Source organism: Mauremys reevesii, linkage group 7, assembly GCF_016161935.1.
Source record: "Mauremys reevesii isolate NIE-2019 linkage group 7, ASM1616193v1, whole genome shotgun sequence".
In the NCBI taxonomy this organism is placed as follows: domain Eukaryota; kingdom Metazoa; phylum Chordata; order Testudines; family Geoemydidae; genus Mauremys; species Mauremys reevesii.
The window spans coordinates 21,571,698-21,597,963 of record NC_052629.1 but is presented as its reverse complement, the minus strand read 5'-3'; the positions used below and the strand labels follow the sequence as shown (position 1 = coordinate 21,597,963).

The 26,266-nt window shown below is 43.3% G+C and overlaps 1 protein-coding gene across 2 annotated transcripts in view; it reads right to left on the bottom strand.

The window, feature by feature from the left end:
* The window catches only part of FANK1 (fibronectin type III and ankyrin repeat domains 1), a 64,197-nt gene that overhangs the window by 7,228 nt on the left and 30,703 nt on the right, over positions 1-26,266 (bottom strand). For both annotated transcript variants that reach the window (XM_039546839.1, XM_039546838.1), the window contains exons 2-6: positions 25,727-25,904; positions 22,575-22,699; positions 2,980-3,061; positions 643-717; positions 231-296 (exon numbers count right to left, since the gene is read on the bottom strand). In XM_039546839.1, coding sequence (XP_039402773.1) covers positions 231-296; positions 643-717; positions 2,980-3,061; positions 22,575-22,699; positions 25,727-25,904 — 526 coding nt within the window. The remainder of the gene's footprint in view (positions 1-230; positions 297-642; positions 718-2,979; positions 3,062-22,574; positions 22,700-25,726; positions 25,905-26,266) is intronic.

Genomic DNA, 26,266 nt, shown 5'->3' with positions numbered 1-26,266 from the left:
TAATGAAGTCCTGTATTCTTCCTGAACAAAGATTCCCAGTTTACTGAACTCCATAGTAATTTTCTGATGTGGTCAAATGGAGACTAAGATTAAATCAACAAAACTCATTTTCAGTTGTGACCAAAACTAGAATTTGAATATCAGTTTCCAGAACTGAAAAAATATTGATGCAGTAATGCATAACACCAGTTCCCCAAAATCTCTGGTGAAATAATATATCCATGCAGTACCTGTCCTTTCCACTTCCATTCTTCTGATTTACATCTGTTCCATTCTGTACCAATATTTTCACAAGCCTATATAACATAAAATATTTTCATCAAGAACAATACCCAGTAAACTAACATTTCTCATTAAAATAGAAACTCTGAAAGAGTAAATAAAAACTTAGTTTTGCACAGTCTATTACTGATAGTAAAATTATATATATATAAAAATAAAGGCAACTTTGACAATTTATAAACACTCTGGATGAATTTTATAAATTGTCAAAGTTGCCTTTATATTATGAAAAAACAAAAACATCAATAATATTCTATTGTACTTTTCCTAAACTGACCATCTATTATTGTGCTCAAATATAGTAGAAAAGTGTAAAAATCTATCATGCACAACAAAGAGGTAAAATAAAAGCAGTAATACCTATCATATCCTTTCTGAGAAGCAACCATCAGAGCAGTAAAGCCTAGTTTATCAGGAACATCCACCTTCACATGTCTTACGGGAGGAGAAAAGAAAATGTTACAAACTTACAAAATATTTTCAGAGACAACTATAAATCTTTCCACAACATATTTCTAAAAAAGTGTCTTATAAATTCAAAGCATTGTGATCACCTATTAATTTTGCCAACAGTGTGAAAGTAAAAACCATTAATCATTTTATCAAAAATTCTGACTACTATTCTTGCTGACTTCTATTATTACGGTTTGTTTTTTATTGTTTTTTCCATAGAAATTCATTGACAAATATTTTTCAAGTTTCCTTTTTCCAAGAAAAAATAAGCTACTTAAAAAATTATAGCTGCCTAGATAAAATCATATTTTTAGGGAAAAAAGAATTTCACCATGTCAGAGTTGAGGTTTGAAATATAATGGAAGTCAAATAATAAATAGAATATTCTAATAAACATTTGAAAAAAAAATCAGGAAAATTGGACAAAGTTTCACAACCACCTTATTCTAACCCTATTGACTTAACTAGGATACTAGTCTATTATACAAATGAAAGCAACTAGAAATTGCATGTTACTGATTGCAACTGAATGGGATGGTAACTTGCTGAGTGATTAAGATATATACTTTTACATAAATAATTCAATGAGTCTGTGTGCATCCCTATGAATATGATATTCTATGACATTTGTGATCAATTGTGACAAATAGACAAGAGAAATGTGCCTATGATATGGGGAAGATGGATCAGGTTGATACAATGGGGGAAGTAGAATGCATTCTTTTACTCACACTGGGCTTCTAAACATGGATGGTATCTCTGCACACACAAAGAGCTGTGGAGCTAAATCCTGGAATGGGAGCCCATCACCAGGTCTTCACGAAGGATACAGATAAGATGTACCTCAATCTGTGCAACACATGAAGCCTTTCCCTTGCTTTGTCAGATATAGTAGGTTCAGGCCACCACATTCTGGCCTTATCTCTCGGTTTTCCCAAAAAACCTTGCTCCTGCTGATACATCCTATACTGTCTACCCTGCACACCTGCCACAAGTGGTACAGCACTTTAAACAGCTAATTACTACCGCCACCTAAAACAAACCAAGTTTATCAGGCACTAAGTAGAGAGCTGGCACCTATGGTCCCAGCTATGCATGTCAGGAGTGCAGCCAGCAGAAAGAGATGTGCTGGCTCCACCACATCTCACCTCAGGGGGGGCATTCCCTACTTACCAGGTGAAAGCCACAATCCATCCACCATCTAGTATGGGGAGGAGGCGACAGTCTTAGTTCTAGATCAGAGGTGGGCAAACTACAGCCCGCGGTCCCCCTCCTGGGGTCATGTAGTAATTTTTGTTGTCAGAAGGGGGTCATGTTGCAATGAAGTTTGAGAACCCCTGCTCTACCTTTCTGTTTCATCAGAAATCCCCTTTTTCTTGTGTTATGAGAAGGGGTGAATATAGGTTCCCATTTTCTTTATTTTGTACCCTTTTATGATATCCCCTCTGCCTTATTTGTCAACTCTGTAAAATAAACACTCCAGTTTCTTCAATTTCATTTCACATGGAAGTGTTTCCATGCTTCTGATCATTCCCATCGCCTGTACACCTCTGACTTGATATAACACGGGTTCGCATATAGCGCGATAACCCCGGGGCTCCGGTAGCGGGACTCGGGTGGCGCTTTAAAGGGCCCAGGGCTTCAGCTGCTGTGGGGAGCCCCGGGCCCTATAAATCACTGCTGGAGCCCTGCTGCCGCTACCCCAGAGCTCGGCTGGCGATTTAAAGGGCCCGGGCTCCCCGCAGCGGCTGGAGCCCGGAGCTCTTTAAATCACCGTCAGAGCCCTGCAGCCACTACCCCGGGGGTCTAGCAGCGGGGCTCAGGTGGCGATTTAAAGGGCCCAGGGCTCCCCGCGGCCGGAGCCTTGGGCTCTTTAAATCATCACTGGAGCCCTGCCGCCACTACTCCAATATAACAGGGTTTCATCTATAACGTGGTAGGGATTTTTGGCTCCCAAGGACTGCGTTATATAGGGGTAGAGGTGTATTTGGATCCCATCTATTTCTTATATACACTTTTTAAGGAAGAATGATCAAAACCAAATGGCATATTCCATTTGTAAAATGATAAAACAGAGAAAGCAAATTTGTAATTTGTCACTTTATCATAAAATGTGCAGTCTAATTTTTAGGACATGGGAAAACTAACTCATTGAAACAAAACACAACAGCATCATGCAGTTTACATGAATTCATGTCCACTGTAACACTTTATAGATATTTTATAATCTGAATATTTTCTCACCCTCCCTGAAGAATGTTAAGAACTGCATCTACATCATTCATACTGACAGCTCGATGAAGTTGCTCTCCACTCATCGGCTCTCCTGTAGAAAACAAAATAGGAAAGTATTTGCAAAACAGTTCAGAGATTCATTCTAGTGGTGTTGCCAAGTATTGAAACGCTGCAAATAAATGATTAGCTTTCATATTTTTCAGTACCACTTTTGGATATTTTCTAGATTACTAAATTAAACAAAAGAATCTGTATCACTGTTACATAGCTGTTTTTATTTAAGAGGTGACTCGAAGTGTGGTTATACTCACTGGCATCATTCTCACAATACAGTATGCTCATTACTAATCTTTGTCTTTTTTCATTACCATTTTTAAAAATCAATTATTTTAGTGGAAGACTCATCCCTTTATATACTTCTGTATTGGAGATGAACCTATATCTGGGAACTATCATGTTAGAGATTAAACTACTCTACTGCTCAGTCAACATAGTACAGTCCCTTGAATGCTGTGGTGATTGGGAGAGATCTGGCTTCCAGTTCTCTCTTAATTCTTTCTTGAAGGGCAAAACTGCTGTGTCCGACCATGACTCCCTCCTGTCTAGGGTTTGGACCATGATCAGCCTACCTTTATTCACTAAGATATCTTCCTACAGCCCATTTGTCAAAATAAAAATAAGAACCAAACACCGCCCAGAACTAGATTAACAGCAGTTCTAGATATCCTCTCTCATAACAAAATCCCGTTGTAAAATGGTATTTCCTAAACAAATCAAATGTATTGTTCCTCGTGCCCATAAGTGTGCCCAGTTTCAATGGGCCATCTCTAAAACACACTAGTTCCTGTGGTAATTGGTAAAGACCAGATTTCTAATCCATATGCCACACTTCTTGTGTTAGTCTAATGATGAACATGGGCATTAATGAACCAAAAAAATAACAACCTTCTTTTGGATGCAGAATGATCTCTTTCCTATTTACAGAGAGCACAGCTGTAGTTGTAGTTGTTGCTACCTAACCAGGCCATACGAAAGAAAATGAGGAGAACACAGCAAATAGATTTGATTGCTCAGCCTCTAGGTCCAGCACAAAGTGTTGCAGGTCTCTCCCATGAAAATTAACTAACCTTGGAAAAATACGGTTACTCACCTTTTTGTAACTGTTGTTCTTCAAGATGTGTTGTTCATGTCCATTCCAAGCAGGTGTGTGTGCACCGTGTGCTTGCCAGCCAGAAGATTTTCCCTTAGCAGCATCCATAGGGTTGGCCCTGGCGCCCTCTGGAGTGGCGCCTCCATGGCACCCTATATAGGGACCCACCGACCCTCCACCCCCTCAGTTCCTTCTTGCTGGCACTCCAACAGAGGGGCAGGAGGGTGGGTATTGTAATGGACATTAACAACACAACAGTTACAAAAAGGCGAGTAACCGTTTTTTCCTTCTTCGAGTGATTGTTCATGTGCATTCCAAGCAGGTGACTCACAAGCCTGAGTTTAGGTGGTGGGGTCAGAGTTCACTGCAGATTGGAGCACCGTCCTGCCGAGGGCTGCATCATTTCTGGCCTGGTACATGATGGCATAGTGCGACGTGGATGTGTGGATTGAGGACCATGGGCAGCCCTGGATATCTTCTGTGTCGGGACCTGAGCCAGGAATGCTGTGGCCTGTGCCTTTGTGGAGTGGGCTGTGATTGGCGGGGCAGGCACCTTGGCCTGATTGTAGCATTCGCGGATGCAAGCCATGATCCATGAAGAGATACGCTGTGAAGAGATGAGGAGCCCCTTCATCCTGTCGGCCACAGCTACAAAGAGTTGGGTTGATTTCCTGAACGGTTTAGTTCGTTCAATATACAATGCCAGGGCCCTGCAAACGTCCAGGGAATGCAGCCTACACTTTGCATTGGAGGAGTGTGGCTTAAGGTAGAACACCGGGAGAAAAATGTCCTGGCCCATGTGGAATTGGGAGACCACCTTAGGAAGAAACACCGGGTGTGGCCTGAGTTGGACTTTGTCTTTGTGGAAGACAGTGTATGGAGGCTCGGATGTCAGCGCTCTGAGACCTTCCTGGCCGAGGTGATAGCCACAAGGAATGCAACCTTATAGGAGAGATATAGCAAAGAGCATGTAGCCAGTGGCTTGAAGGGGGACCCCGTGAGGGCGGAGAGGACCAAATTAAGGTCCCAAGTCGGGACTGGTTGTCGAGTATGCGGGAACAGCCTATCCAGGCCCTTGAGGAAGTGACAAACCAATGGGTTTGCGAAGACTGAACCACCGTCAGCTCCTGGATGGAACACGGAGATGGCCACCGAAGAGAGGGAAATTCCTCACTGTCTCAACTGGAGTAGGTAATCAAGGATGAGAGGGATCAGGGCAAGCAATAGAGCCTGTCCCTGCTGTTCAGCCCAGATGGAAAAACGTTTCTACTTGGCCATGTATGTGGCCCTGGTGGACAGTTTTCTACTACCAAGGAGGACTTGTCTGACCTGCTGTGAGCATTGCATTTCCACCGGGCTTAGCCATGGAGCATCCAGGCTGTGAGGTGGAGCGACTCCAGTTTCAGGTGGTGGAGGTGGCCCCGATCCTGTGTGATCAGGTCCAGGAGCAGTGGCAACGTAAGGGGCGCCTGTATGGACATGTGCAGCAGCGATGTGTACCAATGCTGGCGCGGCCACGCCAGCGCTATCAGTATGACGCAAGCGTGATCCTTGCATATCTTGAGGAGTACCCTGTTGACCATGGGGATTGGAGGGAAGGTGTAAAGCAGGCCGCCTTCCCACGAGAGGGGGAAGGCATCCGTTAGAGGCCCTGGACTGCGCCCCATGAGGGAGCAGAACTGTCGACACTTCCTGTTGTCCCTCGAAGCAAACAGATCTATCTGGGGATAACCCCAGAGACGGAAGATTAAGCGTGCCATGTCTCGGCAAAGGGACCACTCATGACCATGGAATGAGTGGCTGAGGGCATCCGCGAGGCTGTTCTGTACAGGTACATGAGGTAGGATGCTATTAGGTGAATTGCGTTCTGTACGCAAAAGTCCCATAATGCAAGGGCTTCCCAGCACAGGGAGAGGAGCATGCACCACCCTGTTTGTTGATATAGAACATTGCCAAGGTATTGTCCGTGAGGACTGCAACGCACCTGCCCGCCAAGCAAGATTTGAAAGAAAGGCAGGCAAGGTGAACAGCCCGTAGCTCCCTGACGTTGATGTGTAGGGAGAGGTCCTCTGGGGACCAAAGGCCTTGGGTCCTGAGATTCCCGAGATGCGCCCCCCACCCCAGATCCGATGCATCTGTCACCAAGGAAAGGGATGGCTGAGGGTTGGCAAAGGGTACTCCCGCACAGACCACCCACGGGTCGAGCCACCACTGGAGGGAATCCAGCACCGCTCAGGGAAGCATCATCACTGAGTCCAGCGCGTCCCTGGTTGGTCTGTACACAGTCGCTAACCAGGACTGAAGAGGGCACAGCCTGAGCCTGGTGTGACTCACCACGTAGGTGCACACAGCCATATGTCCCAGCAACTTGAGGCAGTTCCTCGCTGTGGTGGTCGGGAAACGGCAGAGACCGAGGATGATGTCGGACATAGACCAAAACCTGGCCTCCGGTAGGTATGCTCTGTCCTGCGTCAAGTCCAGAACTGCCCCTATGAACTCTATCTGTTGGACAGGAGATAGGGTAGACTTGGCCTCGTTCAACAGGAGACCGAGCTCAAGGAAGGTCTGTCTGATAAAGACCACGTGAGCCTCCACCTGTGCCTTCGAGCAGCCCTTGATGAGCCAATCGTCCAGGTAGGGAAACACCTGAATTCCATGCTTGCGCAGGAAAGCTGCTACAACTGCCATGCACTTTGTGAAGGCACTTGGGGCCATTGACAGGGCGAAAGGTAGTACTGCGAACTGGAGATGGGTGTTGCCCACTACGAATCTGAGATAACGTCTGTGCTGAGGGATTATTACAATATGGAAGTACGCATCCTTCAAGTCAAGGGCGGCGTACCAGCCTCTTGGATCCATGGAGGGGATGATGGAGGACAGGGAGACCATACGGAACTTGAGCTTCTTTACAAACTTGTTCAGATACTGGAAGTCTATAATGGGTCTGAGGCCCCCTTTTGCCTTCAGTATTAGGAAATACCAGGAGTAAAAACCCCTGCCCCTGAGTTCCTGAGGAACTTCCTTCACTGCCCCTACTACGATGAGGAACTGCACTTCCTGAATTAGAAGTTGCTTGTGAGAGGGGTCCCTGAAGAGGGACAGGGAGGCGGGCTGGTGGGGCGGGAGGGAGGAGAATTGGATAGATATCCCCTCTCTACCGTGCGGAGCACCCAACTGTCCGATGTGATTCGGGACCAGGCATGATAGAAGGGGGACAGACGTGATGAAAAGGTAGGGTTGGTAGGATCCAGAGTCCTGACTGGTAGGTTGTCCTCGACCGCACCATCAAATTTGGGGTCTAGGCCCCGACGGAGGCCACGGCTGGCCGGACAACTGGCCGGAGGGCTGTTGTTGCCTCATTCTGCCATTTCTGCTCTGCCTACGCGAGGGCTCCGGGCCGTTCTGGGGCTGGTACAGCCGCGGAGCCGGCTGCAGCTTGAATTGCCTGCGTTGGGTGGCTGGGGTGTGCAGGCCTAGCGAGCGTAAGGTAGCCCTTGAGTCCTTTAGGCTATGGAGTCTCTTGTCCGTCTTCTCAGAGAAGAGCATGGCCCTTCGAAGGGGAGGTCCTGGACGGTCTGTTGGACCTCATGTGGAAGGTCTGAGACCTGAAGCCAGGCTCCCCGCCGCATGACCAGCCCGGTTGCCAGTGTGCAGGAGGCTGCATCCGTCGCATCCAGGGCCGCTTGGAGGGATGCCCAGGAAATTAGCTTCCCCTCCTCTATCAGAGCGGAAAATTCTGTTCGCCATTCTTGGGGAAGGAGTTCAGCGAACTTGGACAAGGCTGAGCACATGTTATGGCCATACCGGCTCACTATAGCCTGTTGGTTGGCTATACGTAGTTGCAGACCCCCCGTTGAGTACACCTTTCTACCAAAGAGGTCCAACTTCTTGGCCTCCCTGTTCTTCGGTGTAGACCCTTGGAATATCTTACGCTCCCTTTGGTTGGCCACATCCACAACCAGAAAGTCCGGGGGAGGGTGGGTATATAGGTGCTCATGGCCCTTGAAGGGTACAAAGTAGCGCCTCTCTGACTTTTTGGCCATAGGGGCCAACGAAGATGGCGTCTGCCACAAGGTGCGGGACATATCAGCTATCGTTTTGATCAACGGTAGGGCGACTCTAGACGGGTCCGAGGGGGACAGGATGTCCACCACCAGATCTACATCCACCTCGATCTCCTCCGCTTGGATCGCCAGGCTCTGGGCAGCACGCTTAAGTAGCTGCTGAAGCACCCAGATGTCCTCTAGGGCTGGTGCCGCTGAAGTTCCTGCAACCGCCTCATCCGACGAGGAAGAGGAGATCACCTGCAAAGGACCTTCCTCTGTACCCTCAGCCTCTGCAGAGTTCTGCGGCACACGGTACTCTGGTTGCGTGGCCGGTGCAGATGTAGGATGCGGCACCGCGGCTGGTACTGGGGTTGACGCTGAACGATGAGGCATGCTGGCCGGTGCCTGTGGCATCGGAAACATGGTCCCTGTTGGTGCCGGTGTCTGACTAGGCAGTGCCGGGTTCTGTTGTGGCACACTCCTGTCGGACATCGGTGCCAGCAGTGGAGGCATTTGCGCCGGAGCGACTGACGTCGAGGAGACCAACGCAGACCTGGAGCGCGGGCTGTGCTCCTGTCCCAGGGACTGATGGTAGGCCCAGGGAGTCAAGAATGGCCACTGGGAAGGTGGTTGCCACTGTTGCTGCCACTGTGCTGGGTAAGGTTGTTGGCTTGCCTGAGAAGCAGACCTCCTGCTCCTCGATCTACTGGAGAGGTAGGATTCCGCCTCTGAGTCCGAAGTCTCCAAATAGAAGACTGAGGAGGAGCAGTACCCACTGTCGCCGGGGGGTGGTGTCGCAAGGCCGGGGAGCGCTCTCTCTGTGTCGGTGGTGCCAGAGTGGCGCGGGGCGGGGACTGGGGCTACATCATGGCTGGCTTGCCCCTTGATTGGATCGGGGGTGGGGCCGTGTCTGGTGGCTCTTTCCACCAGCGCAGGGAGGCTGGCACCAGGAGGCTTAACAAGTCAGAGGCCGCCTCGAACGCCTCCAGTGTCAATGGGAGACGCACATCCTCGCTGAGGTCCGGGGAGCTAGACCAGTCCGGACTCGACCGCACCCCCACCGGGGCAGGAGTCAATGGGACCTTGGGAGGATGCCGTTGTGGCTCAGCTTGTCCCACCGCACACGTGGATGCCGCCAGCCTTTTAAGGTCCTGGTGGGGTGATCAGTTCCTCACCAGCCTCTTCTTTTTCACAGGCACCAGAGATGGTGATCGGTGCCATACGGAGGCCGATTTTCTATGTCCCGATTCTCTCCGGTACCGGGACTTAGAGAACTTAGACTGGGCCTCCTGTCTTGTTAGCGGTGCCAGAGCACTGCGCACCGAGGATGAGGTGCTGGGCGCCGGATCAGCAGGCTCAGGGTCCGACTGTGGCCGGAAGGCCACCTCCAGCACTCTGAGTCTCTGCTCTCTGTCCTTAAGAGTGCTGGGATGGAATCCCCTGCACATACTGCACCGGTCTATTGGTGGCTCTCCCCGAGGCACCTCAAGCAGGATGACTGCGGGTCACTCTTCAGCATAAACTTCCCGCAGTCCGTGCAGAGTTTAAACCCTAGGGACCCATGCATGCCCCAGCAGGGTGACGACTACGTTGGGGGGAAGCCCCCCAACAACTATTAACTAACACTAACTCTAAACTATGAGAGAGGAAACAATTATATACATTTAGACGAGACACTGCTAGGCTTGCTGCAAGAGTGAGCAAAGTTCCAGCTAGCCATCACCGGCGGTAAGAAGGAACTGAGGGGGTGGAGGGTCGGAGGGCCCCTATATAGGGCGCCATGGAGGCACCACTCCAGGGGGTGCCAGGGCCAACCCTACAGATGCTGCTAAGGGAAAATCTTCCGGCTGGCATGCACGCAGTGCACATACACCTGCTTGGAATGCATGTGAACAATCACTCGAAGAATGTCTGGTTGCACTCTGAAAAAATAAGGGCAAGGATGAAAAAGGGCCTGGTAAACTTCAAAAAGTGGAATATTTTAATTTGATTGTTGGATAGGCACCTGATGATAGCATGCCAACTGAGTCAAATCCTGTTGAAAAACAAGCAACAAGTGGTTAGCAACATTTCAGTTTAAAAAGTTTCAGACTGCATATTTTCTAGAACCTGTATGGCTCTGCATTTTAGAAAACTACATGTTAAAATGCAGTACTGACTCAAAGCAAGATTAAAATCATTCTGATTAGAGAGTGTGAAAGTATTTAAAGAAAGAAAATGTGGAGGGTTAGTGTGAAGATACTGCAGTTGTCATCCTTTGAGATTTTACAAGATAGCTACAGAGCTGATGAGTTAACTTGCTTGAATAAGACATTTGTTAACAGTTTTCAATTGCCAGAATATTCTTACAGGTCTGTCACATCTTACACTGGGGTTACGTTCCACAGTCAGCGCGTAAGTGAAAATCGCGTATAGTGAAAATGACCCTTGAAAATTCCTTAACTCACCCATAAAGTACAGTTTTGTGTATACAACCCTGTACAGTACTATGTATTGTATACAGCAATATGCAGTACAGTATATAATAAAGACGACATATGCAAAATATAATTTTACAGTATTTTTAATAACATAACAGAGATGGAAGAATGAAAGAATAAAAAATGAAGACAGTACAGTACTGTAAACCTGAATAGTCACCAGTCATCCTGGATATTCTTGCTAGTCTTATACTGTACACACTCCAATGATTAGTCTTCCTCTGACAACACTATCATTGAGTCGATCCAGGAGATGATGGGCCAGGCTTGGGTGATGGAGAGCGAGTCGTAGAGGAAGTGGATGGCTCTGGTTCAGCTCGAGAAGTTTTTTGTGTAGGCTCTGCTGCTGGTGGTTGTTTTTTCTTTAAATACATGGTGATTGGCAACTGTCACTGTTGTCTCTTGAGCTCCTCAAACATTTATTGGTACAGTCTCAAAATCATCCATAATACTACGTGTGATTATGAGACTTTGTTCCATAGAAGGATCATATTCAGAAATTAAATCATTCAAGTGTTTCGCTGCTTGGAACACTTCAGAAAATGTATGAAGATTCCAAGTTGCTGGCTCTTCCTGTTCGTCATCATCTTCGTCTTATGTATACGATTTTATCAGTTCCTCTAACTCTTCGTTAGTCAATGTTTCTCTATGGCCCTCAATTAAATTCCTCAATTTCTTCCTTAAGGATGTCGATGAAGCCATCACCACCCACTTGCCTGGCCACCTGAACAATGAGTTTCACTTCTTTGTCAATGGTCAGGAAACCCTTAAAATCGTTCACACAGTCTTCCCATAGGTTTCGCCAACATGCATTGACTGTTTCAGGCTTGATTGCATCCACTGCCTTTTTAATATAAGTGTTGCAATCAGCAATGTTGAAGGACTTCCAACACTCCATCACATTAACATTGGGATCAGCATCCATAGTGGTAAGGATCCATGAGAATGTAAGCCTTGTGTACGTGGCCTTGAGACAGCTAATGATGCCTTGGTTGAGAGGTTGGAGAATGGAGGTGATACTGGGGGGGAGAAAGACAATTTCAACGTCGTTATGCGCAAACCGGAGTGCCACAAGGTGGCCAGGAGCATTGTCTATGATCAGCAACACGTTCAAGTCAAGTCCTTTCTCTTCAAGGTACTGCTTGACCTCCAGAATGACAATCCAGAAATAATGCTGCTGTCACCCAAGCCTTTTTATTTGATTGCCAGAACACAGGCAGGAGATTTTTGTTCTTACCTTTTAGGGCACGGGGATTTGCAACCCTGTAGAGCAAGCCCGGCTTTATTAAATGCCCAGCTGCATTGCCACAAAGCAACACAGTCACACGGTCTTTAGCTGCTTTGAAGCCAGGGGCTTGTCTTTCTGATTTCGAAATGTAAGTGCGGGTGGGCATTTTTCCCCCAAAGAGCCCAGTCTCGTCAGCATTAAAAACTTGTTCTGGAAGATAGCCCCTTTCCTATATGATTTTCTTTTATTGTTTGGGGTAGGCTTTTGCTGCCTCCTCATTGGCAGATGCAACTTCACCAGTAGTCTCTGCACGTTTTTGAGGTTGAAGTGGTTCCTAAAACTGTTAAGCCAACCTTGGCTGGCTTTGAATTCCTTCTTATCAGAAGGCTGTCCCTCTTTGGCGGGAGGTTTGAACAGTGCATAGATGCTAAGAGCCTTTTCTCACAACATATTGCCATTGATAAGCACACGTTTACGGTTCATGTCTTCCAGACATAAGTTTAATGCCTTTTCAGTCTTCACTAAAGTCTTATCACACACTTGGCTCGTCACCCTAGCAGTTACTGGAGCACTTGATGCCACGACTTGACGAATTTCTCTCTCTCGAATCTTGATGGCACGACTGCTAAATTCGTTACGGCTGTATTTACGCGCCACATTGGCGAGGGACATACCATCTCTCAATAAGTCCAACACAGCCAGTTTTTCCTCCAGCGTTGGAGCAGATCGCTGTTTCTTTGGTTGAAGATTAAGTAAGTGACTTGCGTTTAGGGGCCATGTTACACGAAAAATTATGTACTGTATCTTTAAACAGTACAGGTACAGTAGAATCTCACTCAGCGCGGCAAGATGTGCACAGTATGAGAGGCACAGGGGGACTGAGTATTGTAGTTGGAACAGCAGTACTGTAGTGGGAACAGCAGATTCGCTTCTCCCATCTCACACTCACTCCGGGGCATACACAATATTTAAACTGATTTTTTTGTTCTTTTTTGGCCAACCCTCCAGGGTTATTATAGGGGAGAACCTTATCACAGGCCTAAAGACATGCTGTTGCTGTCAAGTCCCCACAAAAAAAATATTTTAGTGGGAACAGCAGATTCACATCTCACGCTGGTGGAATCGCCCGCACTTTCTTTTTTTTCCCCCAACCGTGTAAAGCTGAAATCGCGCATGTTAAATGCGTGTAAGATGTGACAGACCTGTATTTTATTTCCCTGAGAACCGGCTTCAATAAAAATTATAGAATTTGGCATATTACTTTAAATCTTAATTCTGCAATGTTTATAGTGTTTGAAGTTCTTATTAGCTAGGTAGCCCAAGGGTGGTATTTTTTAGGGCAGTGCATCTATATTTGAAAAGTTCCACAAGTCATTCAACAAGACTCCAAAGTCAGCCATTGCATCAGGAACACTAAACAAAAGCAAAGAGAGTGGACACTACAAAAGGGAGTGATGCTATTGTAGCGGCTAAAACAGTTTACCATGAAAGAAAAGGAGCCAAGGGAACAAGAGAGAATAAGAAAAAATTAGAGAGAAAATGGAGAAATTAAAAGACAATAAAGATAAAGGAGAAAAGACATAACAGCATTTTGGTGAATCAGATTTAATTCACATAACTTACTTGCTACATTTCACTTTACTTCTTTAAAAAATGCTTCACAGTTCTATTAGGGATAGAGTGTGACATTTAGCCACAACCCTGCATTATGGGTAGTGAAGAGACATACCACTCCTGTAGAGGGGCCAGGGTGAATAAAAATCAATGATTTTTAAAAAATGGATTTTTTTTAATTTAAATCAGATTTTTTTGATAAAATGCTTTTTGAGGAAAAAACCCTATGTAAAGATAATGTATTTTAATTAAAACTATAGCTCAAAGATGATATTATGGAATAGGGATTATAAATTCTAATTCTACAGTATGAGACAATATATTCATGTAATGTTTAAGAAAAGTTTGGTAAATGAGTTCCAATAGTTCATGGATTAGGGACCCAATCTTATGGAGTTCCAGAGGCTTCCGTATAGATTATTTAGGTTAATCTTTCTATCTACCCAATGGGACTCAATGCTAAGTCTAGAAGATACCATCAGAGATGCCTAGTTTTGCAGTTCTCAAACTGTGGATTAGTGTCTCCAGCGATAACATGCTCGTTAACAGCAAAAATGTTTTAAAATAAATAAATATAGAAAAGTAAGAAATATCAGACCTCAACTCCATTGTCCCTGTACAAATTTTTTTACAGAGAGTGAATCCCTTACCTCTCTCTTAAAGTGCAAAGTTTCAAAAAGTTCAATGAATAGAAGATTGTTGAGGGCAGAATAGATCTGGACAAAGAGAAGAAGTCTGGAGATAAATGTGAGAGGAGAGGGACAGGCAGTAGAAACAAAAGTGAAACTGTTTGAGCAGCATATTCCAGAAGTCTTGAGGTCTTTCTGAGTGTAGCCTTCATTGATTTGAGATCTACCATACTATTCTCTCACTAGAAGGGAAAACCTATAATGGCAGCAGGTCATAAAAGAGACCCAGTTTGGGTCTCATCTATCTCTGAGTTGTTAAGAATATGTATTAAGGTTATAACAACCCACAAGAATGCACTTTTATGTAGAAATCCATGATTAAATCGAGTCTTCCTGACTAGTGATTTAAATCATGAAATTTGATTTAAAATCAAATCCACCCTCAGAGGAGCATTGTGAGGAAGAAGTTTCCCTGGTATACTTCAGATTCCCTCTCTTGAGTTCTTGGTTGGCTGCCTGAATCTCCTATTTTTCAGGTAGCTTCTTGAGAGGCCATACAAATGTGCCTGAAATCAGCTCAGGGGCTCTGTGCTCTTCACTCATCTCTCCCTGCATACCGATTGAGCAGGTGTTGAACTGCTGCTCACAAATAATGGCAGATTTGCAGATGGTGGCCAGCAAAAGGAGCCGCAGGCTGCAACCCAGACCAGGGAGTTAGGTAGGAAACCTTAGCAGTCTGTCCCTTTCCAGCACATAACCAACCCCCACAGGGAAGAAAAACAAATAGTTCCTTGGGACCCTCTAGCATTCAGGGAAAAAAGTACTTCAGCTGGGGGAGAGAGGGGCAAAAGGAGGGTCGGGGGGACAAGCATACTCAAGAGAGGAAGGGGACGCCTTAGAAAGGGAGAGACCCAGGAAAAGCTCAAGGGAGAAATCAAACAGAAGATGGATAGGAAACCTCAAGAAGAAGACACAGAAAGAGATGGAGGGACAGCTAACTCAAGGGAAAGGGGAAGGTAGGGGGAACCAGAAAAAAGAAGGACTGGAGGAATACTTAGGGCAGGGTAGGGAATATGGAAGACAGATACAGAAGGAAAGACTAGGGAAAACCTCAATGGAATTGATGAATTACTTGGAAGAGGAGAACTGATAAGAGCTGATGGCTTGGGAAAAAATGATGAGGTTGACAGTGAAGAGGAATATTATACAAATGAGATGTGCACAATCCTCAAATATGCAAATTTGGGCAAAATATAATTTGCATAAAAGCTCCAGATTTCCACACCTTCCAAGCCTTAAGAAAGGAAACGAAGGTTGTGATATTGCCGTCTATACGATTTTATAAAAAATATGCTAATGAGTGAATATAATGCAACTGGAATATGCTTCATGCAAAAGGTCTCTTGTAAGGTATCATTACAAAACTTATAATCTACTGAGTGTGGTCATCCTATTTGTATAAATGTACCACTCTTGTATCTAAAACTAGAAATATGCAATATAACTCTGAGGGCCTATTGTAATTATGCAAAGTGTGGGCCATTAATGGTGGTTTGGAATCTTGATGACTCCCATTAACCAGGACAATTGACTACAGATGGCTGTGTTTTACCTGTAAGTCTTCCTGTATACATGTGTGCTGGCAAGTGGGCAATGAAGTCTTGCAGTGACATGTGATCATGTCACCTGAACTGGAATCCATCTTTAACCTGGTGTCTTTCCACTGAGAAGGAGGGGGTGGGAACCCAGAGAGGGACAAAGGATTCCTGCCTTATGCAAAAGATATATAAAGGGGTGGAATAGAACAAAAAGGAGAGAGGAGCCATCATGAAGAATCTCCTAGCTACCACTACCTGAGCTGGAACAAGAGCTGTACCAGGGGAAAGAATTGTGCCCAGGCCTGGAAGGTGTCCAGTCTGAGGAAAAAACTTACTGAAGCATCTCTGAGGGTGAGATTATCTATATTCAGTTTGATTAGACATAGATTTGCGCATTCTATTTCATTTTGCTTTGTGACTTACTTTGTTCTGTGTGTTACTACTTGGAACCACTTAAATCCTACTTTCTGTATTTAATAAAATCATTTTTTACTTATTAATTGACCCAGAGTATGTATTAATACCTGGGGGAGCAAACAGCCGTGCATCAGTGTTATAGAGGGCGAACAATTTATGAGTTTACCCTGCATAAGCTTTATACAGGGTAAAACGGATTTATTTGGGTTTAGACCCCATTGGGAGTTGGGCATCTGAGTGTTAAAGACAGGAACACTTCTGTGAGCTGCTTTCAGGTAAACCTGCAGCTTTGGGGCAAGTAATTCAGACCCTGGGTCTCTGTTGGAGCAGACGGGTGTGTCTGGCTCAGCAAAACAGGATGCTGTGGTCCCGAGCTGGCAGGGAAAGCAGGAGCAGAGGTAGTCTTGGCACATCGGGTGGCAGCTCCCAAGAGGGTTTCTGTGATCCAACCCGTCACAAAGGTGACGGCAGGATACTGTTGATGATGATTGATGAAACACAGAAATATCCCAAATACAAGACCCAGTAGTACATAAGAACGGCCGTACCGGGTCAAACCCTAGGTCCATCTAGCCCAGTGTCCTTTCTACCGACAGCGGCCAATGCCAGGTGCCCCAGAGGGAGTGGACCTAACAGGCAATGATCAAGTGATCTCTTTCCTGCCGTTCATCTCCATCCTCTGACAAACAGAGGCTAGGGACACCATTCCTTACCCATCCTGGCTAATAGCCATTAATGGACTTAACCGCCATGAATTTATCCAGTTCTCTTTTAAACGCTGTTATAGTCCTAGCCTTGACAACCTCCTCAGGTAAGGAGTTCCACGAGTTGACTGTACACTGCGTGAAGAAGAACTTCCTTGTATTTGTTTTAAACCTGCTGCCTTAATTTCATTTGGTGACCCCTAGTTCTTGTATTATGGGAATAAGTAAATAACTTTTCCTTATCCACTTTCTCCACATCACTCATGATTTTATATACCTCTATCATATCACCCCTTAGTCTCCTCTTTTCCAAGCTGAAGAGTCCTAGCCTCTTTAATCTCTCCTCATATGGGACCCGTTCCAAACCCCTAATCATTTTAGTTGCCCTTTTCTGAACCTTTTCTAGTGCCAGTAATTGGGGACTTTACCCACACATGTGTTGGAAAAGTAATATGGCACAAACTGTTTAATAAATTCTTGGAATGTATTGGGGACAACTTTTTGTTTTAGAAGGAAGTAACCAGCAGGGCAACCATTCTAGACATGATTCTGACTAACAGGAAGAAATTGGTTGTGAATCTGAAGGTTGACGGCAATTTGGGTGAAGGTAATCATGAAATGATGATTTCATGATTCTAAGGAAAGGAAAGAGTTAGAGCAGAAAATAAGACAATGGACTTAAAAAAAGCAGAAAAAATAAACTCAGAGAACTAGTAGGGGAAGGTCCCACAGGAAGACAATCTAAGGGAACAAGGAGTTCAGGAGAGCTGGCAGTTTCTCAAAGAGACAATATAGGTGCAACAGCGAACAATCCCAATGCAAATGAAAGACAGATATGGCTTATATAGTTGGGGATTGGTCCCACTTTGAGCAGGGGGTTGGACTAGATGACCTTCTGAGGTCCCTTCCAACCCTGATATTCTATGATTCTATGCATCAGGAGATCATTAAAGACCTGAAAATCAAAAAGTGCAAACATGGGCAAATTGCTAAGGATGAATACAAAAGTATACCACAAACATGTAGTGACAAAATCAGAAAGGCTAAGGCATAAAATGAGTTACATCTAGCAAGGGACATAAAAGGCAATAAGAAGAGGTTCTATAAATACATTAGAAGAAAGAGAAAGATGAAAGAGTAGGTCCTCTGCTTGGCATGGAAGGAGAGCGAATAATGGATGACACCAAGAAGACTGAGGCTTTTAAAAGACTAATAGTAATCAGATACTTAACACATATTAAGAATAAGGGGGAAGGAATGCAAGCCAAAATAGGGAAAGAACCTCAGCCAGATGTTATGGGTCTATTACAGGAGTAGCTGGGTGAGGTTCTGTGGCCTGCGATGTGCAAGAGGCCAGACTAAATGATCATGATGGTCCCTTCTGGCCTTAAAGTCAGTAAGCCTAAGAGACAGTTAGATATATTCACGTTGGCAGAACCTGTTGAAATTCACCCTAATGTTCTTAAGGAACTAGCTGAAGTAATCTCAGAGCGGTCAATGATTATCTCTGAGAATTCATGAAGGAGAGATGAAGTCCCAGAGGACTGGAGAAGGGCAAACATAGTACCTCTCTTTAAAAAGGGAAACAAAAGTAGAATTACGGGGAATTATATACTAGTCAGCCTAACTTCAATATCTGGAAAAATACTGGAACAATTAGTTTGGACAAGCATCTACAGTAGGGTAATAAGTAATAGCCAATACGGAATTGTCAAGAATAAGTCATGCAAAACCAAACTAATTTTCTTCTTTGGCATGGTAACTGCCCTAGGGAATGGGGGGGAAGCTGCAGACTTGATATACCTTGATTTTAATAAGGCTTTTTACACAGTCCCACATGACATTCGCATAAGCAAACTAGGGAAATGTGGTCTTGATGAAAGTGGGGTGCATACCTGGTTGAAAGACGATATCAAAGAGCAGGTATCAGTGGTTCACTGTCAAACTGGAGGGACGTATCTAGAGGGGTTCCACGGGTGTCTGTCCTGGGTTCAGTACCATCCATTACTTTCGTTAATGAGTTGCAAGTACGCTTACAAAATCTGCAGATGACACCAAACTGAGAGGGATTGCTAATGCTTGGAGGACAGGATTCAAAATAACCACGAAAAACTAGAGTACTGAAATTATCTGAATGAAATTCAATGAAAATAATGCAAAGTACTACAATTAGAAAGAAAAAAAATCAAATGCACAACTACAAAATGGGGAATAACTGACTAAGGACTGAAAAGGGTCCAGGGGTTACCGTGGATCACAAATTGAATATGATTCAACGAAGTGATGCAGTTCCAAAAAGGACTAACATCACCCTGGGGTATATGGACAAGAGTTTCATATGTAAGATATGAGACAGATAGCTGTCCTGTTATAATCGGCACTGGGGAGGCCTCAGATGGAGGACAGTGTCCAGTTCTGGATGCCACACTTTATGAAAGATATGGACAAATTGGAGAAAGTTCAGAGGACAACAAAAAAAATGACAAAAGTTTATAAAACTTAACCTATGAGGAAAGATTAAAAAGAACTGGAATGTTTAGTCCTGAGAAAAGAAGATTGAGTAGGGAACTGATAATAGTCTTCAAATATGTTAAGGGCCGTTAGAAGAGGACTGATCAATTGTTCTTGTCCAATGAAGGTAGAAGTAGTAGTAATCAGTTTAATCTGTAGCAAGAGAAATTTATGTTAAATGTTAGGAAAAACTACCTAACTATACAGATAATTAAAGACTGAAATAGGGATACCACAACCTCTCTAGGAAGTCTGTCACTGAAGGTTTTTAAGAACAGGCTAGACAAACACCTTTCAGGGATGATCTAGGTATACTTGTCCCTGCCTCAGCACAGTGGGGCTGGACTATACAACTTCCGAGTCCCTTCCAGACCTGCATTTCTATGACATTATAGTTAACCACAGAACAAAGATAAACGGTCAGGAATTTTTAAAATGGTATGCTTTAGTAGCAGGTAATTTCTCCTTGAATTTCAAGACCAAAGCACCAGTTACCCATTAGTATGTACGCCAACAATACAATGAGAGTTATTTAATCTACAAATAACATATATCACAAACATTTTCAGGACACTCTACTTCAATTAAAAATAATATAAATTTCTAAATTGCATATTAAAAATGAAGTCTATTAATATATATTATATTTGTATTTAATTTCAACCAGAAAATAATCAAAGAGTGGGAACATTCAAATATATTTTAATCCATGATTTGGAATGAGTGTTTGCAGGGGTACAGAATTCGTATTCCCTTTTTCCATTTAGATTTCCTGAAAAAATATGAAAGTTGTTAATTATGTATATTAATGTCTAATACAACAAAGATATAAATATAAATCTAATTATTTACAGTCTTGCATAACTGGCATAATTGACTGGAGAATCAACTACCATTAATGTTGTCTACCCGGATACATAATTGCAAATTTCCTGTCCACACTACTGAAACATACATATTTTAAAATAATCTTCAAAACTCTAAATTCTTCCTTGGCATTGCCACTGCAAAACCTCCCTGTCAAGGTTACATATCCATATGGCAGGGCATCTAGTTCCCAAGGTAACCATAGTGTGAATCTGCAGGGCAATTTATTTGGAGAAGAACAGTTATCTGGTTGTGTAAGGGGCCAATGTAAGACTCAGAGAAAATAAAAGTGAGATATATGAATTTTTTAGTGCTGTTCCAAAATTTAATACAAATAATTTTAAAAATTAACATTTCATATGGTGAATTTAAGCATGCATGCCTGTGCTTTTATATGAGAGTTCTGTCCACTCACAATAAAACATAATAATTAGAAAAGCACAATAAATCTGCACAGGTGAAAGTCATACATTTCTCGTTTGAAATTAATCCTTCATGTATTATAAATGAGACATTTGATTACAGATGTGCAAGCAGTCATACTATAATGTGGTGATAACACCTTTATTTATGGAACTTAAGGCTCCATTGAAAGCAGTGAATAAATGATGAGCTCATTGGTGAAGACATTCACCAATTAACAAGCAGCAGCTGTTTGTCTCTCTTTTTTTAGGGCCCAATTGATTAAAATTGCATGCCTCATTTAAGCAGTATTTTCTTATACTTTTCCTGGAGGAAAAAAAAGGCAGAACACCCTTTTTTCAAACAGAGTAGTTGCTTTTCTGATTTATTAAACCACTATCCAACTGAATGCAAATTAGAAACCTAGAATCATATTCTGTTTTCATGTGCATAATATAATGTGCACAGACTATTTTACAAATGAGTTAATGGAAAATATTTACATGCAACTGCAACAGTTAAAAGAAAATAGCCTGTATGGCAAGTTATTCAGGTTTAAGCCATATTTGCTTCACTATTTAATATAATTGTTTATATTCATAGGAATTGCCATATCACAATGAAGAGTGAAGGTTCCAAAAGTGCAGTCATTGTGCCACATTTACCACAGAACTGCAAAATTAGGCAATGTTGGTCCACTGGCAGTGCCAGAGTACTGCAGTAAATTTACCACATGAAGATTACACGACCGTGACTGCTAAACAATGAGATGCGAGTGTATGATCAGTCTATAAGTACCTACATGGGGAACAGAATGTTGATAGAGGGCTCTTTAATCTAGCAGACAAACACACAGGCATAACAAGATCCAACGGCAATCATGCAGGTTGTAGACAAAAGCCTGAAAACGTGACTCAAATGTGACTTAAAAGACTAAGAACCCAACATTTATTATTTTTAATGGTTAAGCCAATTTCATGATTTTGGGGGCCTGACTCATGATTGTTGAACACTTGAGGTTGGTAATACTGCATCTCCCTTTGCTTTTCTATGTTCAAGAATCACATCTTGCAGTTGGTCTCTCCTGCTAAGCAGTAAATTGTACCTCTTCAGCTTTAACTTTTAGAATGACAGCAGAAACACAATTTGTTCAGAGCACACAATACACAGATATGATTCCTGGACACACGAAAAAATAAAGAAAACTAACATTCTCAATAAAAAAAATTCTAAGTAAATAATATGAAATAGAATAGGCCAGAAAACATGAAAAATGTGTTATTAGGAATATTTTTATTCACAAGGGATATATATTCCACCACTTATGGCCCTGTCTCGGTCACTCATAAATTTGGAAGATATCTTTCACTGATTAAAGTATTTCTGATTCTTTCCCTTGTGCTACTCCCCAATGAGACAATCCAAACCACAGAGTCCCGTGTCCCACTCTTTCTGGCACAGAGACATTCTCTAGCCTTTTTGAAACCTGTGGCTGACAGACTCAGATATATTTTCTGTTCTTCCTCTTTATGGGACAGACCTTTATTTCAGTTTGAGAATAAGCCTGGTTTTGAATTCAAGTGAAGTGAGTAAAAAAAGAAACCACAGTAGCATTTGATGTAACTAGTAACACTCCTGGCCTATTTTCTACTCCAACACTTGGGGTCTGAATAACATGAAGAGGAAATTGAAATAGCACACTATATTTTGAAAAATTAAACTACTATTTTAGAGAATACAGAACTAAACAGTTTGTAGGTGACTCAGAACTCATAATACTCTTAGAATAAGTAATAAACATTTGCAATATATTTATGTTTACAAAATATACATTTCAATGTTTGTGAATTCCGAACTACAGTCTTCAATTCAACAGCTATTTTATATCAATTTTTAAAAAAATAGTAAAGAATTTTGTAATTTTTGTCACCTTATAATAAATTAAAATCTGTACTTACTTGTAGTGGATACTGAGACAGCTGGACTATAAGAACACTCCCCTGTAGAACTAGTGACCTTTAGTCGAAATCTGTAGGTCGTTCTTGGCTGAAGACCTTCTATGACATGTTGTCGAGCATATCCCCTAAAAAATCTCTTATATAATAATTCATATAGTATTTTTCAAACATTTTGGCAAACAACATTTAAGCATAATGTCCTGATGCATAACTGCTCAAGCAAAAATCTACATACAATTTTAAACCACTGCTCCCACGCTGATCTATCTACAGGATCTAGACCTTACAGCTGTGTCTACATTGGGAAAGGAAGGGAGCGAGCGAGCGAGCAGGAAAGCTGCCCCTCCCCCACCCGGCAGGCAGGGCCACCCAGAATGCAGAGGCTTTAGGGGCTGCAGGGCCCTGGGCTATGGGGGCCCCGAGCCTACAGCTCTAAAGCCCCTTTTGAAATGCGGCCCTGCAAGCATGGACTGGAGGACTAGGAGGAGCGGGGCAGCGGCGCAGCCAGCGGCCAGAGAAAAGTGGCGCTTTCCGCTTCAAAGCCGGCTGGAGAGAAGCTGCAGGCCAGGACCCCGTAGCCCCCTTAGCCCAGAGCCTTGCAGCCCCTAAAGCCCCTGTGTTCCGGGTGGCCCTGCCTGCCGGGGCGGGGGCAACTCCCAGAATCGCGGCTCCCAGAATCGCAAACCTGGGGGCGGTGCCGCGCTGCGCAGAGCCACCTGCACACCCCCTGCACCAAACAGGAGATATCCCAGGTAAGTGCTCTGCACCTCCTGCCTGCCCCAGCCCTGAGCTGTCTCCCGCACCCCCACTCTGAGCGCCCTCCCACACCCTAACTCCCTCCCAGACTCCGCACCTCCAGCCCTGAGCCCCAGCAGGAGAATAGAGAAAAAAAAATGAAAAACGGGGGAAGGGGTAAGAGAGAGTGCTCCCACCATGAGGGGGGCAAAAATGAAGCTGAGCACAGGGCCCCACTAACTCTAAATCCACTACCGGTGGGAGGGGGAGGAGCAGGGAAGCGCCACATCTCCACTCCTCTCCCTCCCTCCCAGAAAGTCCTAAGTGCTACCAAACAGCTGTTTGGCAGCAGGGAAGTGCTGGGAGAAGCGAGGATGCAGCGTGTTCCGGGGAGGAGGTGGACTGAGGGTGGGAAGAGGCGGGCCTGAAGCATCCCCCGGCATTATATACTGTACAGTACTGTACAGTATATAATGCCTTTTCTCTGCCCCCCAAAAATTTCCTTGGAACCTAAACCCCTGCATTTACATTAAATCTTATGGGAAAATTGGTTTAATTTAACATCGTTTCACTTAAAGTTGCATTTTTCAGGAACATAACTACAACATTAAGTGAGGAGTTACTGTACCTATATAAATATATCAATATAAGTGGTAAAACTTTCCCATGTTGACAAAAGCTTAATTTATACACTTATTTAAGGTTAAGTGAGCATGTAAATTAGATATTTTCAAATGGAAACTGCCCCTTAGAAGCATAAACATCCATTTGCCTATACAAATACCTAATCTGTGCATGCAATTGCTGCAACTATATCTGAAAATTAGGCACAGATTTGAGCGCATCTTTATAAACCAGGTGCTGAATATATAGTTTTGTTGTCATTTATAGGTTAAATACATTTTGCAGCAGTAATACCCGAATGGGGAAAAAAAAACAAGTGTCTAATAAGTTTCTTTTACATAACAAATACAAAATGGAAGGGTTAATTAATTATTTACAAGAATTCTATAGAGTTTGCCCTTTGACACCTACTGCATCCAAGATGCAAAATTTCTGCTTCTAAAAATGCTATATTTATCAGAATTTTTTTTCCAAAACCCAGCATCTTAAAAACATTTTAATTTTAAAATATATGAAATGTGAAAGAAACTGCTTTGGCAGAGCATAAAAGGTCAGTATTAATACAGTCTAATTCTGCCACCTAGTGACAAATCTTACACTGTAAGGTTTTCTAAATACTGGGAACCATATTATGGGTTACTGAAGAATCTAGAGTCAGTGCAGCATGCCATACAGTGCAGTGCAAGAGGCTCAAGTTAAGAAGTGACTAGTCTTAAGAAGTTTGATCTCCTGGGGCTTTAGGGGAAGGCGGGTTGTAACTGTGAAGAACAGCATACAACATCAATCCATGGACTGCTTTACAAACAAGCTGCTCATCTTACAGATTTTATGTTGGTGCCTGTTTATATACAGACATGAGCAAAAGGGAAGGGAAGGAGCAGATCCTACAGCCTCTGCCCTCTAACCTTAACATCCCTAATCACTCTTAGCATCATCTTAGCTCCTTACTCCTACAGAGGCAAGTTCTGTACTTTGCTAACTAATCATTATTCAAGTTAGGCACAATGTGGAAGGGTAATAAAGGGACTCAGTGCTCATTTTGTGGGAGTAGGGTATGAAGCCACTTTGTGGGGAGGGTATGACTAGTGGCCCTCTCTCCCACATTTTGCCTATACAGACTATAACCCATGGAAAGAAAAGAGAGGTCATCCCTAATAATATTAAATATATTCTCATGGGAACTGGCCATCTTCTCCCAGATGATTGTGCCACTTTGGAGCTGTCAGCCAGCAGGTTGCATGGTAGATTTAGTTTTCTTTTCAGCTATCTGTCAGCCAAGCAGAATCCACACCTCACACACACACACAATGTGAAATTCTGGCCCCAGTGAAGCCAATGGGAGTTTTGCCATTGACTTCATGGGTGGCCAGGATTTCAACCATTGTCTCTCAACTTCACCTAACATACTGACAGCCATATATAGCAGTTAAAGGGGACAATCACTAATTGTGACCAAGGGAAGTGAATGGAAATTAACAGCCATGTAGGTGTTACTCATTTGCTTCAGGTATGCACCCCTCATGATCAAGCAAGGTGGAGCAGAGTAACAACATACTCTTTTTTTACAACAATAATAGGTAATACATGGTATTACCTCAAAAATTGTGCTTATGTTAAGTAATTTATTTTAAAAGAAATCAGATTTTAAAAATTGAATGAAAAATGTAATAGTTTTCAGAACAAAAACAACATTGCCACCATAATAAATATTTAGCATTTCTTCATCACTTTTCATCTTCAAAATGCTTTGCAAGCCATAACTTAAGATAAAACTTCATTAATATTGCACCTACGTATAAATGGTACCATAGGTATGTAATTTGGGGTCCTCTTCTTCAATTGAAATCTTTAGCCATTGCTCTTGAGGTCCTTTTCTTTGTGCTGTATTTTCCAAATCCCAAGAGAGTTGAATGCTGTGGTGGGTCACCTCACCTACAACTGGAGGATGTGGTTTTGGGATAGTACGTTTTCCTAAAAAATATTTCAAAATGTTATTTCTGTAACATAGAATGTAAAAAGATCTTCATATGTGTGAAACTGCATTTTAGGTGTTCATTGATTAGTTTTGTTATTCCTATTTTGATTAAGAGCTTGCATTTTTCAAATATTTTTGACGTATATCAGATTTACCCAAGAGTACACACTCCTGTATAGAGAAGAACACTCTTAAATTTTGCATCCCTTTATCTTGCAAGTAAGATCATATTTTAACTCACCACTTGACAGGGAAATAATACATAATTATTGTGCAAAGATGACTTAAAAAACATAATGCTGAATTGGTGCAGTGGACATATATGTAGTTTGAAGTGTGTACTGAATATGTTTTAAGT